At 35.0% G+C, this 16,528-nt stretch overlaps 1 protein-coding gene across 1 annotated transcript in view; it reads left to right on the plus strand.

Moving 5' to 3' along the window:
- LOC122814238 (dynein axonemal heavy chain 5-like) overlaps positions 1-16,528 on the plus strand; it is a 3,525,594-nt gene that overhangs the window by 48,454 nt on the left and 3,460,612 nt on the right. The window contains exons 5-6 of the mRNA XM_044086840.1: positions 1,374-1,404; positions 13,082-13,321. Coding sequence (XP_043942775.1) covers positions 1,374-1,404; positions 13,082-13,321 — 271 coding nt within the window. The remainder of the gene's footprint in view (positions 1-1,373; positions 1,405-13,081; positions 13,322-16,528) is intronic.

The raw sequence follows: 16,528 nt of genomic DNA on the forward strand, positions 1-16,528 counted from the left end.
ATGCTTAATTAATTGTTTTGTGCAATATGCTGCATATAAGCAAACAGTATTTTGTAGTGTTTTTACTCTTGGAAGGCTGTGTAAGCCGAGGAGTTAAGTGTTTCATTAAATTCACTTACTTCTTGGATCTGTGGTCTTGGTGGTATTTTATTTTATTTTTTTGTTTTTTTAAAGTTGTATTTGCTAATTATTTTCTATTTTTCTCCATATCGTCTATATTTTCTGCCTGTGCTGATTTCTTTAGATTATGTGCAAAACTGTATGATAGCTCCTCTTTTGTTCTGATACTGTGCATTGCTTTCACCATGTCTATCTTTCTAAGTATTTTGATGATCTGTTCCCTCTTCTATATTCTTCTAACAGTGACACTTCTTGTCTTAATTGGTTTATAGTTTCCTCTGTTCAGTTCTTCCAGGATGGCAGTTTACTTCTTCCCTTCTTTTCCTTTATAGTTTTACGTTTTGTCTTAAGACCTTATCTGTTATTAATTTAACTGCACAGTAATATGTTATATTTACTTGTATTATATCACATGAATTTCTGTAAATAGTCTTGATTTTTATCATACTTCTAACATTTTTGGTCTTATTACTTTCTGTAATGTATTTCTTTCATTGATCTTAATATGTCTATCCAGCTCAATTAAATCAAGCAACTCTTCCCTTAGATCAGTTTCTTCTAAACTGAGAGAACATTTCTTTGTTCTCTATTTCCTGTGGGCATTCTACAGAAAGTTCCAGAACATCTTCCTGTGACATGTTTTTTTCACTCGCATCCTTGCATCATTTGCTCCTTCATACAGGAACTCATTGGCCTATCACTTTACAGCATTGTCTGTCTCAGAGTTGCCACTCTTCCTACTCCTTCATTTTCTGTAACTCCACTGGAAAATTTGTACTGGTTTCCTACTGAAGGCTCCAGAGAATCATCATGTGGGAAGTTATCAGATGCTTCCACTTCCAACTGTTTCTTCTTAATTTGGGGACTCATTGTTTCATCATTCAGTGACATTGCATCAGTTGGATTTTCTACACTAAATCCTTAAATTCGCAGGTGTTCCATAACTTCAGCTTCTACTTGTTTTACTTCTGTCTTACTAATCCTCTATTCTGCATTCCCGCTTTGTGTTCTTAATTTTTGTACGTAAGATTTTCCATATCTAGGTGCCTTTGCCTGTATTTGTCTTCAAGTATCTTTGGATCTGCTATTTTTTTGTATTAATTGGTTTTACTTTTTCCTTTGCATAAATATTGCACCATATCAGTTCTAATTTTTTTTAATTTTTCTTGTCCTTGTTTCTCTTTTATAGCTTTCAAAAATCTCTGGGTTTTGTTTTTTATATTTTCACACTTTTCTGTTTCTTGTTTTTCCAGGTGGGCCAACATTTCTTTGGCTGTCTTTAAGGTTAATCTAATGTTTCCATCTCTTATTAAAACAGATCTTTCTATCTTTCTTCCTTCTAACTCTGTTTTAAATATCTTTTACTCCTAACAGTCTAGTATATTCTCTCTCCCTCCCTATCTTCCATTTCAGTGATGTGTAGGTATTTTACTAATGCTACTATTTTGTTTCATCTTCTTTCTTTCCTTTTATCCCATCCTTCCCATCTTACCAAAGGGGCATCCTTTCATTGTATTCTGTACCTCACCAGGAATGTTAGTTTCCATTCCTTTGCTCTTTTGTCCTACACCCTTCTTCCTCACTCACATTCCCAGAATGATGAAAAAAAAGGACTTCCTCACAATAGTGGATATATGGTGATCAAAGGACAGTTCACGGTCAACAAAGATTCCTAGATCTCTAACTATGGAATCAGTGGTCATTACAAAGGGAGTCATGGTTGCCAAAAAAAAAGAGTTTTACATTTCTTAGTATTTAATTTCAGTCCATGCTTTTTGCACAAAGTATTTGTTTTGAATAGGCCCTCTTGTAGGATTATGGTCTGCTTTAGGGAATTCATGGTGGTGCCAAGCTTGCAAACTCGGTCAGTCATGATCCCTTGACATTAGCTTTGACTTCTGAGAACTAAATGCCAAAGAGAAGTGGTTCAAGGACTGGTTCCTGGGGCAATTAACTAAAAACAGGTCTTTTGAAAGAAGTAGTGCAACCCATCCTTAATTCTTCTGTTCTACTTGTGAGCCAATGTGCTATTCAATGAGCTACATATGGATCAACATTTAGCTGGGGGAGTTTATCTGTGATGCCTGAGTGTGGGAACAGTGTGAAACACCTTTGTAAGGTCCAGATAGGCAATGTACACTGATTTGCCCTAGTCCATTGCCTGAGTGTTTTTTTCAAAGAAGTCAAACAAGTTAAGTAGGCATAGCCTGATCTTGAAAAATCTGAGCTGGGTTGGGTTGAAAGTACCTAGTTTACCTATATCCCAGTTTATTAATTTCATAATGATCCTTTCCATAGCCTTGGATATGAGGCTGGTCAGCTTATGGGTCTGAGATATGCTAGTCAGCACTGGGGTTAGACTCCCATCTTTATGATTTCTGAGGCATTATGCTCCTGGAATATTATCTTGCATTGCTTCTTTTTTGCTTTCAGTCTCTTTACACCCTTACCAGGTCTTATATTATTGTATATAAATGATTAACTAAATTAATTCCATAACTTGAAAGACACTGTTGCTATAATATGCTTTATGCTGACTGTGGAGCTGTTGTCTACTGCAAATTGGACATACTTGTGCTGAAGCTGTCTGCATATTATAACTTTCCTTCCAGCAGTTCATTTATATGTAGCATTTCATATAACAGACCTCAGCACCTTTCATAAAAGTGGTATAATATATATCACATTTGCAGATTCTGAGTCATTTCATTGCAATATACTCATTTGCAGATTCTAATTCAATCCTTGCAACATACTCATTATAAATAATGCTCTGTTTACAGCATCTTCTGTTCCCCCTCCTGATTCCTTCAACTCTATTCTGAATTATTGCAATAAGTGTGGCCTAGTCCCCTACATGTCTGCCATAACTTGGAGTGCAGTGTGGCATCTTTAGTTTGTCTTGCAGAGTTAGCCTGAATAGTGTTAAACTTACTGTGTACAGTGAAGATGTTTGCATGCATGCTTGGTTAATCAATTTCTTTGGTTGTATGCTTAAGCAATTCTCATATATCACTCATTAGATTTTTTAATACAATAAATCCCTATCATATACATCTCCTTTTATGAACTCTTTTCCTCTCCCCTTCAGTCCTCTACTTAGAATTTAAAATATTGCCATGGGTTCATACTGTAGCTTATAGGAGGAATATAACAACTGTAGTGCTAAATGTTAATTGGGTATATAAACCATTAAACCATTGGCATCTGTAGTCAATTACAACATAACTTTCACTTCATGCATCGATCCCTCCCACATTGTCATTAAAATTTGTATCTGGCTCCACCTAGTCAAGTTACGCTTTATTTCCTCCCACAAGCTGAAGACATCTACCACTGTTTCCATAGCTTCTAGCAGACCCAGGTTTACACAGTTCTGCTTAAAAGCTACTGTCAGCATGATCTCTATCATTTTGTACCCCATTCATTCACAACTCATATGACCTTTTACTCTTCCAATCTAAAATTTCAGTTTGCTTGTAATTATTCTACCTTATCATGTATACACTTAATTCTTTTCTTTAACTCCATGTAAAACCTTAATGCAATGCACTTTTAGGTTCATACAACACAAAGTCGAATCCTTCTTTTGCTTTCTGTTGTTGTAAGCCCCCTTATATTAAACCTCAAAATTAGCATTTATTGTATTTGCAGAAATCTTTCTGCTACATCTTGGAGAATTATTCAATACACTACCTTCCTTGAGGGTCTACTGATTTGTTTCTTTTATTTTTTATTAATTCTTCTGGATGAACAGCTGATGGTAGCATTATCTCAGCCTTTTTCATCATACCAAAATATTATTAAAGTCAATTGTCCCCTTCCCCATCCAACATTCTGTTTTTGCATTACATTTCTTTTCTCTCAATAGTCGTGTTTATATATTTTTCTTTAGAAAACACATTAGTGCTTTTCTTCTACATTATGCTACAAATGTCCATTCCAAAATCTATGTCATCCCAGCACTTTTTTATTCTCTCCTACACTAGCTTATGTTCAATACTGGACATCCTCTATTTCTTTTAAAACACTGTAGTCACTTTGTTCATTCCACTTTGAGTAAACATGTTATGACACACTTGCTGTTGTTGTATACTAAAGGTATTGTTTCCTTCTGATGGAACTGCATAATGTCTGCTATTATTAAATTTCACATGCTTTTCTGAGGTGGAACTTTTTGTCAGTTCAAAGGTGTTGTTATGGCAGCCAGTTCTGCATCATTTATGTGAACTAATGTATGTATGACTGGAAGAAGAAGTATGTGCTAGGCTCCATTTACCAAAATCACTGGCACCTTTATTTATGGCACCTGGATGTCATTTTTAATTATGGGAAGATTTAGGAAATGAAGCTGAAGACTTCATTTCACATATCAACAATACCAATACCATCCCTTTTCTTAAATTCACATACAAACATTCAAAGGATTCCATTGACTATTTAGATATCCCTATTTTCAAGGATGAATTGAACGGGCATAAGATTTATAGGAAACCCACCTTCTCCAACTGTTATCTCGAGTATAACAGCTGTCATCCATTTCATGCTAAGAAAAATATTTCCAAAGGTCATTTGGTGAGGGCATCAAGAATGTATTCTGACATTGACAATTTCAAAGTTAAGGTGGACAATATAACATCTATGTTTTTAGAGAGAGGATATCCTGCTAATCTATTAACCAACCTACATACTGTAGTTTTGACCAGTTGGAACACATTTTAGGGACTGAGTGTGATTAGTGACACTCGTAACCTATTTATTAATAAAAAACTTTATTCCAGCTCCTTGGTGATCACATTTGGCCCTTTTTCTAAAGAGGTGAAAAGTATCATTACACAAAACTGGAACATCTTTAAGGCAGATGAGAATGTTTACAAAACCTTGGGGGAATGCCCTCATTTTTATTCTTTACAAGACTGGTAGGAGCCTTAAAATTCTTTTTAAAGATAAGCTTACTACAAATACTATTAAGACACACAGGGGCACTAGGAAGTGTGGTGCTTGTAATCAGTGTGGCTATGTGCTTGAAAAAGAACACACCACAATGGGTTTCCCCCCTTATAAAATATACCTAGGTGAAGGTAACTGTGCTTCCAAAGAAGTGGTCTGCATTGCATTATGTAGTGAATGTCCAAGTTTTTATGTGGGCAAAACTGAAAGATATTTTTGGAAAAGAATTTATGAACACATTTATGCCATTTCCAAAGGTAACATTTTTAATTTAATATTTAAACATACTTTGAATTGTCCCACTTTTTCTAAATTCCTTTTTGACATTTTAGAACTAGTGCTGAATAATACCCAGAGTGGTTCTTGGGAAGCCAAGTTAGAATTTAAAGAATTAATCTGTCAATTAAAACTTAAGGCTTCTGCTCAGCCAGGTTTGAATGAACACATTTCCATTACTCCTGTACAACTTATACTTTATATTTTTACTTACTTGTTTTTACTTCAGATTTTTAACTTTCAGTTTTTTAGTTCACATGATTATTATAATCACTAATAAAAATAGATTTATAGATATTCATATTTTAAATTACCCTAAATTATTGTTATTAAAGTTTGGTTTTTAATGTTTGTATTTTTCTGTGCTTGGATACATTGACTCTTTAAAATGTTTTTGCATTTATGGAGTGTTTAATTAATTGGAGTCACATGTGCTTTTGATCTGATATTTAAACACTTGGATGCATTTCATTAGTGGTTCTAAAGAAGTTCCATACTTTAGGGATGAAAGTGCTTAACCGTTATGTTCTATTGCACTACTGTATTTTTTTCTGGATATCTTTTGGGTTCATGATTAAATATTTAATATTTTTTTTACATTTGATTCATTGACCATGATTTATATGTATGTTTCTCTTTGGATAGTGATATCCTTGAAGGTGAAGTCATCTGGCACTACCTGAGCCTTTTTATTTGCTTACTTGTTTCTTGGTTCAGCTGCACAGTCACACACTATGTGCGTTTTGGTTCTTTACTTTTAAAATGACCACAGAAATTTGGATTTAATTTAACTTTTATTATTTTATTTTTACAGTAAAAACCCTGACAGAAATTTGAGGAACAAAACAAAACACTTTCAGTTTGAAAACATAAATCATGAGCAACAGTAAACTTTTTTCCTTTGAAACTCACATTTATTGAAAATGTGTATGTCAATATATTGAACTACAACAGACATCCAGATATTCAAAGTCAAAGAGCATATAGTGAAGAACTAATTCTGTCTGACAGGAAGTTTGCAGGAATTCAAAATATAAATGTATAAACATTTTCTAACAGCTTGGGCCAGTCTACTACATGCAAGTGTCTCTTTTTAGGGGCAACCCATGAGTACCGTCTGGTGAAATGACTTGGTCAGACTCACACTAAACAAATAGTGGATCAGAGAATCAAAAGCTGCACTACAGGAAACAGCTCATTAAAAGTTCATCCACACTGTACTAACTGTTGTAGACCAGCACAGTGCATTTCATACCCTTATGCCTGCAAAAACCAAATTAAACTAAAATGCATAGTTAATATTTTAACATTAAACCCATAGATTTCATTATGTGTAGTTTATTTACAGACAAACACACTGACAACAGTCAAAAAAAAAAAACAAACAAGGAAACCAAGGATTGTGCTCAAGTAACATGGCTCATATGATAAGGCACTGTTTACTACCAATCAGTTCCTTCCTTTAAACCTTATCTGCTCTGGGATGCAGGACACACAGTCACACACACATACACACACACACCCACACCCACGCACACACACACACACACACACACACACACACACACACACACACACACACACACACACACACATGCAACCATCAATTAAACAATTACAGCTCCTGGTATGACTGTGTACATTCAGTTGCCTGCCCTGATAAAATGAATGAGCAAATACAGCCCTATAAGCGCAACCTGGATAACTAGATGGGAAACAGAAAATATATCCCTGGGATGCTACCTATGTCCCTGCTGGACAGGGGCATTGGGTGCTGATTTGTCTAAACATGGGCTAAACTCTTGACTAGGCTTATAAGGGCCTCAAGGCCAATAGCCTAGTAACATTCTATGATTCTATGATCCTAATAACTGAGAAATATATTTCAGCTCACTACTGTGAGAACCATACAGTGTATCCCACTGCATATAATCCATACCCTCTCAGCCTCTTAGCGCAAGAGGCAAAGACACAATAATCAGAGATAGGTTTAAAATCTTTCTTACATACTTAGAAATTACATTAGCAAGAATTTTCTGAAGGTTACAAAGTCTGAGACTCACATAGCAGACATTGTTTAGTGACTGTAATTCACAACAATTTGTCAGAAAACCACAAACGTTACATACAAGGAATATACCAAAATAATTCTCAGTTTCTTTGCTCAAGAATTCTGGACAAAGCCAAAAATAGACAGTAGCAACTTAAAAGGGACACATTTCAAATACTATTTTAAGCAAGTAAAGCTACTGGTGAAAGTGTCCTTTTTCAGGGGTGACCCAGGAATTCTGTTTGAGTGACTTAATCACAGTCACACCATGGGCAAATGGAGTTAAGAGGAATGAAACCCTGTACCTTTGACTACTGGAAGCAGTTTATTAGCTTAGAACCTCAAGTATCAGGCAGCTGTAAGTCACTTAAAAGGTTAGTACAACTACAACAGGTGTTGCATGGACATGCATGTTCCAAACAATAAGAACTATGAAACTCTAATGACTGAGCTACCAAAATAAGAAGTTAAGGGAAGTTTGGTATGGAGGATTAAAGCTCCAAGCTTTTGATAAACTAAATCAAGGGTACAGGATTTGATTCTTTCTACCTCCATCTGTTTCATTCTGGGCAAGTCAATTAACCAGAATACCCTATCTAACTGGGACATAACACAAACACATGCACACACGGACGCATGCACGCACACACTTTCTCTGACTAAACTGTAGTTACCACCACTTTCTTAAAGACACTTGCTTCATTCTCCAAACAGACTGCTTAAATGTATTAATAGACACCTACCTCTCACTTAGTCTCCTGATCAGAAGTCATTCAAAAGGAAATTTAAAAAGTGTGTGCACATGTGTGCACATTCAGCTAAAAACACTGAGCATATGTTTTAGTATTCCCAGTCAAATTTTTTTTTAGTATTCCCAGAGATTGGGTCACTCAGGGGGACAAACCCTTTCACTGGGGGGTGGGTGGTAAATCTCTGTGTCCCTCCCTCTAGCACCACCCATGTGTGGGGGTAGTGGTGGTGATATTTTACAAAAAATATATATTTTTCTGACTTTTATCCGGATGTCACAGAAAACTGTGATACAACATTTAAATTGTCTTAATATCATTCAACGTAGTATAGTCATCCAGCATTGCATGTCACAGTCTTTATATTGGTAATAAAATGAAAATAATTATTTTTCACTGGTTGATGGCATGGTTTGTCATACAAAATCAAGTTTCAGCAGGATTGTTCCCCTTCATTCATTTAAAATAATGGCGTCCCTAATTGTTCGCCTTGTTTCTTTATTTGAATAGAGATCCACTTCTAACAGGTATTTTTTCTATCACTGCAACAGTTTTAGAGAAAGTTGTGTTTAGTCTTAATACACAACACAGAGAACTACTAATTTGTCATGGGTAATGATTATGGATTTGATGAAGTGTTAGTTTGCTGCAGTATAACAAATCAAGGGGTACAATACAAATGAATTGGGAAAATATAATATGTAAGCCATATGTACCTTGTTTAACGTAGTCATAACAAGACAAGTTCAAGAACAGATGGTTGTACCTTTTTTGTACTGTGCTTGTAAAACTCTTTAAAGCAAAAACAACAAGTACATTATTGCTTTTTTTCAGCATTCAAGATTAAGAAAAAGGAAAACACATCTTCCTAGGGATTTATATCATATTATCGAGTTTTGGAAACTTAAATTCATATGCTCGAGGCCATATGGTCAAGTTCTGAAAATCTCAAATGCAAAAAAAAAAAAATCTACATTTTTGCAGGGGTAGAAGCCCCACTGCACCCCCATGTGAGGGGCTATACACCACATCATCCTCTGCAAATTATATATACCAACTCCAGGATTGCACTACAATGGGGTAAAGAGTAAATTCCCTGATCCCCACTGTCGCGCAATTTACATAGACATATTTTAAAGGGAGTTTACCCTTTTCCACACTGTAGTGCAATCTCAGAGTTGGTATATATAATTTGCAGGGGGTGGGGGTGCAGTCCCCACATAGGGGTTGCCCCCCTGCAATAATGTAGATTTTTTTTTTTTGCATTCAGGTTTTTGGAAGCTCAAACGTATGGTCTTAGCCATATAAATTTTAAGCTTCCAAAACATGATAATAATGACATAATCCCATTTCTACTACAGGCACTGGTGATTAGTTGAACCAGTCCTTTAACGTGATAGCTAACAGGTTCTAAATTGCACTGATAGCTTTGACACATCAGGAAGAATGTGTAATATGGCCTGTTAGTCCTCATTGTACTACAGATATGCAATCCTTATAAAAGGCTTGTCTGAAATTGTATGACTGCTGTGAAGAGCTTGAAACAAGTTCTAAGGGAAATGTATGTGATGATTATTCAGAAAAAAGAAATGCAAGCACTCCTGCTCTAGAAGATGTGTAAAATATTAATGATTCATACTATTGCCATTGTATGTTAATAGAATGGAAAGATAACATTGCTTTCTTATGTCTAGTGTGTCTGATATAAAATAAACTTGAAATGAATTTGAGGAAGAAAACAGAAAAACAGTAAAACAGAATCATAGTAATATGGCATGTCCCATGCCAGCCAGTTTGTAGAAAAAGATATTAAAGTTTTATAAACAGCACATGTAGTTGTTCTGATATATGAAAATAACTCAGAAAATGTAGTATAAAAAACTAATTTCTGCGTTCCATGGTGGAGTTTTCCATTGAATAACAATATTCCTTAATTTTGTTAAAACACTAGAGATGTCAATGTGTCATAATTCCTTGTTGTGAAGAATAACTTACATTTTAATGGTTCGACAATTTATTTTAGCATCATAACTGACCGTGAGAAGTTACCACTGCAAAGTTTTGCTAACTTTCTCAGACTTTTATAGGTACTGTTCTAAATGCCTAATGGCACTTTTTGGTTTAATGTGTGTTTAAATATAATCCCAGCTTTATATCATTAACAGTTTTCTTTCTGCATTGAGAAATCAAACAGACCCCTCACCTGTCCCTCTTTTGAAAGAATGTCCCTATTTTCTGGCCTGATTTACCCCTTCACACATTTTTCTAAATCTCCTCTCATTGCTCATGATTTTTGAAGTTTTGTAGTACACAGAAAAACATACTACATGACCAACATATTAGTGGCTCCCATAATGCACACATCCTACATCTTCCTTTTTCAGAAGCACAAATAAATGACCCTGTGTGGTAGAATTTTGCAATACAGTTAGTTAAAGTCTACAGTTTTTACACCGTTGCTTTAATAATATGCTTATATTTTTCCATCATTTTTGTCACTCCCTGTTTTTTAAATGTGTTACTGTGCATTATACAATGACCCCCCATTAATATTCTAAAACGTGCATGCTGATTGGTCAGCATGCACATTGTAAATCAGAGTTATACTAATGTAAAAAGGTCTGGTTGCCCGGACTTTTTCCATTAGTATAGCTCTTATTTTAAAGCAACAGAGAACTCAAGATCTCTGTTGCTTTTTACACACTGCTTCACTATGTTAAACGAGTTTAATATAGCGAGACAGCTTTAAAAAAAGTAACAGAAATCTTCCTTTCTCCGTTGCTTTTTTTAAAGGTGTCTCGCTATGTTAAATGGGTTTAACATAGTGAGACAGCTTTAAAAAAAGCAAAGGAGATTCTCTGTTGCTTTTTTTAAAGCTGTCTCGCTATGTTAAACTCCTTTAACATAGCGAGACACTTTGTAAAAAGCAACGGAGATCTTGCTTTCTCCATTTCTTTTTTCAAAACTGTCTCACTATGTTAAATGGGTTTAACATAGCAAGACAGCTTAAAAAAAAGAAACAGAGATTCTCTGTTGCTTTTTTTAAAGCTGTCTCGCTTTGTTAAACTCCTTTAACATAGCGAGACAGTTTGTAAAAAGCAACGGAGATCTTGCTTTCTCCATTGCTTTTGCCCACAGCTCTGATATACTGCATAAGCATATGCATGCGCAGTACATCAGAACTCCTGCAGAATACCAGACAGCTGCAGAAGGGCAGCAAGGAGGCATTATACAATGCTATTATTTAAAAAAAGTAATTATTTTTTTTCTTAAATAATGTCTTGTATTATAGCAATAACCCACTTCTGGGTATGGGTAATGCTGGATTTACCCACGGTTGTCTTTGTTTGGCCACTCGGGCTTCACCTTTGTGACCAAACCACACCAACCATGGGTAAAGCCAGCATTCCCCACACCCAGGCGTGGGTTATTGCTATAGTATCTCACATTCCTATTGAAAGCAGGAATAGTTATGTGCTACTTGTTATCAAAGTTTTATGCTAATTAGATGCCCAGATATTTGGCTGGAAGTACTTATTTTCAAAGGCCTTTGTACCTATTTTCAATGTTTGCAGATTGAGAGGTATTCAAGTCTGCTGTCACATTATGTTGTTTATAAACTCTGCATTTGAAACAATGAGTTGATGGATGACTTTTTCTTTTAAAGCTGGAAAAGAGTGTAAATCTACAGTTTTCTTCTGTTTATGTTTCACTCAAAAAAAGATCATACTCTGGTGAAGCAATTTTACAATGAGTTTTCATATGATCATATCCTGATTTTGTAGACTCACATCTGCAGCTGTACTTTCAGTTATAAAATTACCTGCTTGTATTTTCTCATATGCTTACCTACTGTGGATGACATGCTACTACTTGTATCTCCACATTGTCATGTCTTTATTAATACTTAAATCCTGAAGTCTGTGTATAATTGCATAATGAAGTAAAGTGTTGACTGCTTTGGGAAGATTGAGGTAAGCTGTATGGACAGGTAAGCCTTCATACATAAAAGCAGCTACACTCTTGAAGAAATTTAACATACATCTATCTATCTATCTATCTATCTATCCTATCTATCCATCTATCTATCTATACATTAATCATCCATTTCATTGTTAATTGTTTGTAAGCCTAGTTCATTGTTGAAGAGGTTCTAAAATGGGGTCATTTTACCTACATGATTCACAAATAATTAAATTAAACAAACTGGAGCACCTTCACATTACTGACTTGGTCGTAAGAAAGAAGAATGTGTGATGTTCCAACACAGATACAATGAATATTAGCAGTTCTGAACCTGTCTTATTTCCTGTTATTAGATTGTTTTCATCCATATTTGTTCCTGAAAGAACCTGCCATCCTTCTTTGTTTATTATCTTGAGATATTTAAGAAATGGTAGGATAGGAAATTCAGGTAGACAAGAAATGCAAGAGACTATAAGAATGAAATAACAATGCAGTATTAAGTGCATGGAACTAACCTATAGACTGTATTTTATAATTCAGAACATAACACAGATAAAGCAGACAGAGGGCATACTACCTTCACACCCAGCACTGAGAGTCTTCAACACTGCTATCACACTGCAATCTAGGCTGCACTAAATCCAGCGATACAGTTTTTAAGTAAATAGTCATTTGGCATCCACTGAGCAAGTCTACAAATGTCCCAACAGAGGAAGTTATTCCACCATATGAGCCATACTAAAGAGGAATGTAGGCCCAATGATCGCAAGATGAAAAGGTGAAGAAATTAATAGACTATGTTTGAGTGCAAAACTATAACATTAAGGTAATTTGTCTCTTAGTAATCCTGCATAGAATATTCTGTACTATCAGGGGTCATTTTTAATACTTTTCTGTTTGAATATTGTTTTGCAGGTTCTATAAAAAGGGATTAATTTTCTTAAACATATGTTAAATGTTTTCACTTTAGACTGACAAAGATATTGATCCTCTTCGAATCGAGCATGAGATTTTCTGTGGAGAAATAAAGCAGGATCCAGTTGAGATCCTCAGGCACATTATATCTGATATATACTTTCCACTTTTAAGAGTTCAACGAGACTGGGGCAGCTGTAATCAAGAAACTGTCATCCATTTCCTTACCGGTTTGGACAGATATGTAATGGCTCTTCAGGATTCAACAAATACACTAAACTCAGAAAGGCAGCAGGTAATGTTGCTGTGTTTGTATGTAAATTACAATAAAGGAACATGTCTAACAAATATATATATAATCAGTACATTGCAACTGTTGCATACAGTATTAATATTTTAAATGTCAAAATATAGCAAAATATTTGTATTGTTTGTCAATTATATCTGTACACGTTTTTGTAAGTACATTAGGTTCAGAGGATGATGTTGCATAGGTGTTGCTGAATTACAAATTGTTCTGATGTAGTATTTGTGAAATATGTTTCTGATACAAAGCATGAAAACTGGCAAAGTGACGAATCTTCATTTATCAAAACACACACCTAACTTTAGTATTTGCTAACATTTTTGACACATTAGGAAACAGAACCCCAAGCTTCATTACAGTGCCTGCTGTCATGGCCCTACCTCATGAGAAAATGTATTAATATTTCTTCATCTTGCACTGAGGTTATTTTTGACATCAAAACTGAAATCACTTTCGTTCTTCTCATTTCACCTTTTTGCCTGGTTTTGAAAATAAAGGGTCTCCATTTATGAGCTGGTCTGTAGAAAGAGGTAGCTTACAAAGTTTGGTTCACAATATTACATCTAAGATTGCCAGCTTTACTGGAATGTTCACAGCAGGTTAACTGAACATTTATATCTTAGGTGACTTTCTTCATCTGCAGTCTCTCTTTTTTTTTTTTTTTACAATCCTGGATCATGAATAAAACTGCTGACATTCATTTATGGCTTGATTTGAAAATGATTGTGCAAGACACAGGTAAAATATCCTCTCAAGGTAGAAAAATTAACTTAAATTAAAAAATGAGTTAACACGCTGAAGATGCTGGTCTGAAAAAAGGTAGCATTTTAAGTTTTAGATTACTATATTTAAAACATGGTTATAGAAATCTATATTACAGAATCAGAGGCAGATTCATAGCTTATGCAGTTGTCAGAACTTCTAGCCTTAATTTTCATCATAGTCTGTGTATGACTTCTCCTCATTAAAAAAGTGCATAGCATTGTCAACGCCTATCCAAAAGATGATTTCAAATAGCGAGAATACATTTTCATTTTGAAACAAACTATACAATGGCTGTACCATAGTGCATACTCTGTAACACCCCAAAATGCAGGCTGAATTATTGGCAGTGAAATGTTAATAACCTGCCCAATTATGTCCATTTGATGAGTCTTAAAAATCCCAGAGTACACTGTGTGTAGTAATGCTGCACATACTTATCCAAATCAACATATGTCCTTTACCTAGGTTTAGTGAATACTTCTAAGCTGGTTAAGAAAGGATGAATGTTAAATATATTGTGTGATATTGTGTGATATGGGACTGTTTAACAATATGGTGTAGTGGATTAACTGAGTCTTGGCTAGAATATGGAGCATACAGTATTATAAATGGAAGTATAAAATCTAAGAGATGACATGTTGGGTAATAGCACCCAAAGGTTTAACAAAGTACCTTCTTTTCTTTAATATTTACATAGCAGATATAGTAGGGAGGTGGAATAATGGCAATTTTTTAAAATAAAGCTTGATCATAATATAGATGATTAAAACAAGAAGAAAAAAATGCCAAAAATAACAGAAAACATAGGCAGTCAGTTTCATATAAATGACTTAAAATAATTTTAAATGCATCAGGTGTTTCACTTGAGAAACAATAATTGTGATGTATTTGTTATTTTCTAATCCTCTCTACCCATCATGCCCCTCTCCTATTCACCCATTTACCCATCCGTTCCCTAGGACTGGGAGTTCTAAACTCATTCTTCCTTTAAGAGTGAGGTGAGAGCAATAGGTGAGGTACCCCCATCCACTGGGAGGATTTCTGCTTATCCATGCCAGTCCAGTTCTATGTAGGGTGCTGCCCAATGACTGTCATGTAGCAGGAGTCCATGAGGGTTTACCACGCATTTCTGTGAGAGACATAATGTCAATAACCCTACTCTCTGAGGGCAAATTATGTCACTGAACCCCAGCTTCTACTAGGGATTCTAGCTGGAGTTCATACCGTGGGTATGTGTCTTCATTCCTCCTCCCAGTGAGCAACATCTGCCTCATTAGTACCCTCTCTCAGTGACCATGTCCTTCTACACCTGGGCTGCTAATTGAACCTGGATCATATGGATCATAGTCAGGACTTTATTTCTCTGCCTCAAGAAGCTGGCAATTATTGTGATTATTTATGGGTTTGGCATAGTGGCTGAGGTCTTCACCTTATTGATGCAAAGTACAGAGTTTAAATCTGACTTTGGGTTATTGGCTAAGCTTAAAAAATTGTCCCTTTAAGGCAGTTAGCCTAGTATAGCCTAGTATTCACATATGAACCCATGGATCTAATACAGTGGTATATATATATATATATATATATATATATATATATATATATATATATATATATATTAACAACTTTGAGAGTAGTGAAAGATTTGACAATATGAATGGATAATAAACTTGATTTTAGAATGCATGCATAGAGGAAAATAAGTGAAACAAAAGGTTATTGGGTTGTGTTCTGCAATTTATAAGCCTTAAACATAAGAAGTTATATTGAATATGTTTATTACCCTGATAAACAAGACAGCATTCTCAAGCCATTTTGAAGGCACACATAGGATAGCTAAATGTCAAGAATGGAGAAAGAGAGAGAGAGAGAAAGTGTGAGGAAAAACGAAGAAAGGAAAAACAATCTATAAAAAGAATTAATGGTTCACAAAGTAAAGCTGTAAGGAAAGTTTGATAAATTTGATGTTGTATTGTGCAGCATACAGAGGTGTCAAATGAAGCATTATTAAAATATACTGAAGACAAATAACTGTGTACTTTTGAGAGAAGTATGGGTCTTAATATGGAGGAAAACTGAATCTAATTTAGATCAGCTTGAGTATAAGATGGAATAACTGTAAAACCACAAGTTTGCTGAGATGGTTTTCATGATGCATGCTGGATTAATGGAATGACATATCACATAAGATTAAAAATCAGGTAGAGATGGCCAGTTTTTGAACTTGGTGACTAATAACAGAAGAAGAAAACTATGGGAAATGATGTCTTTGTTGCACTGAAATGCTGATTGCTGATATGTCTAGTTCATGTTCTGCTATCATAAAAAGATACGTCCAGATTTGTCAACCGTCATTGTACCTAGCTGAGAATATGACAGTGTGGGGTTTAACACCATCAGTTTTATAATTATATATATATATATAGAGAGAGA

This window comes from Protopterus annectens, chromosome 1.part1 (genome assembly GCF_019279795.1).
Source record: "Protopterus annectens isolate FY-2018-M chromosome 1.part1, PAN1.0, whole genome shotgun sequence".
In the NCBI taxonomy this organism is placed as follows: domain Eukaryota; kingdom Metazoa; phylum Chordata; order Ceratodontiformes; family Protopteridae; genus Protopterus; species Protopterus annectens.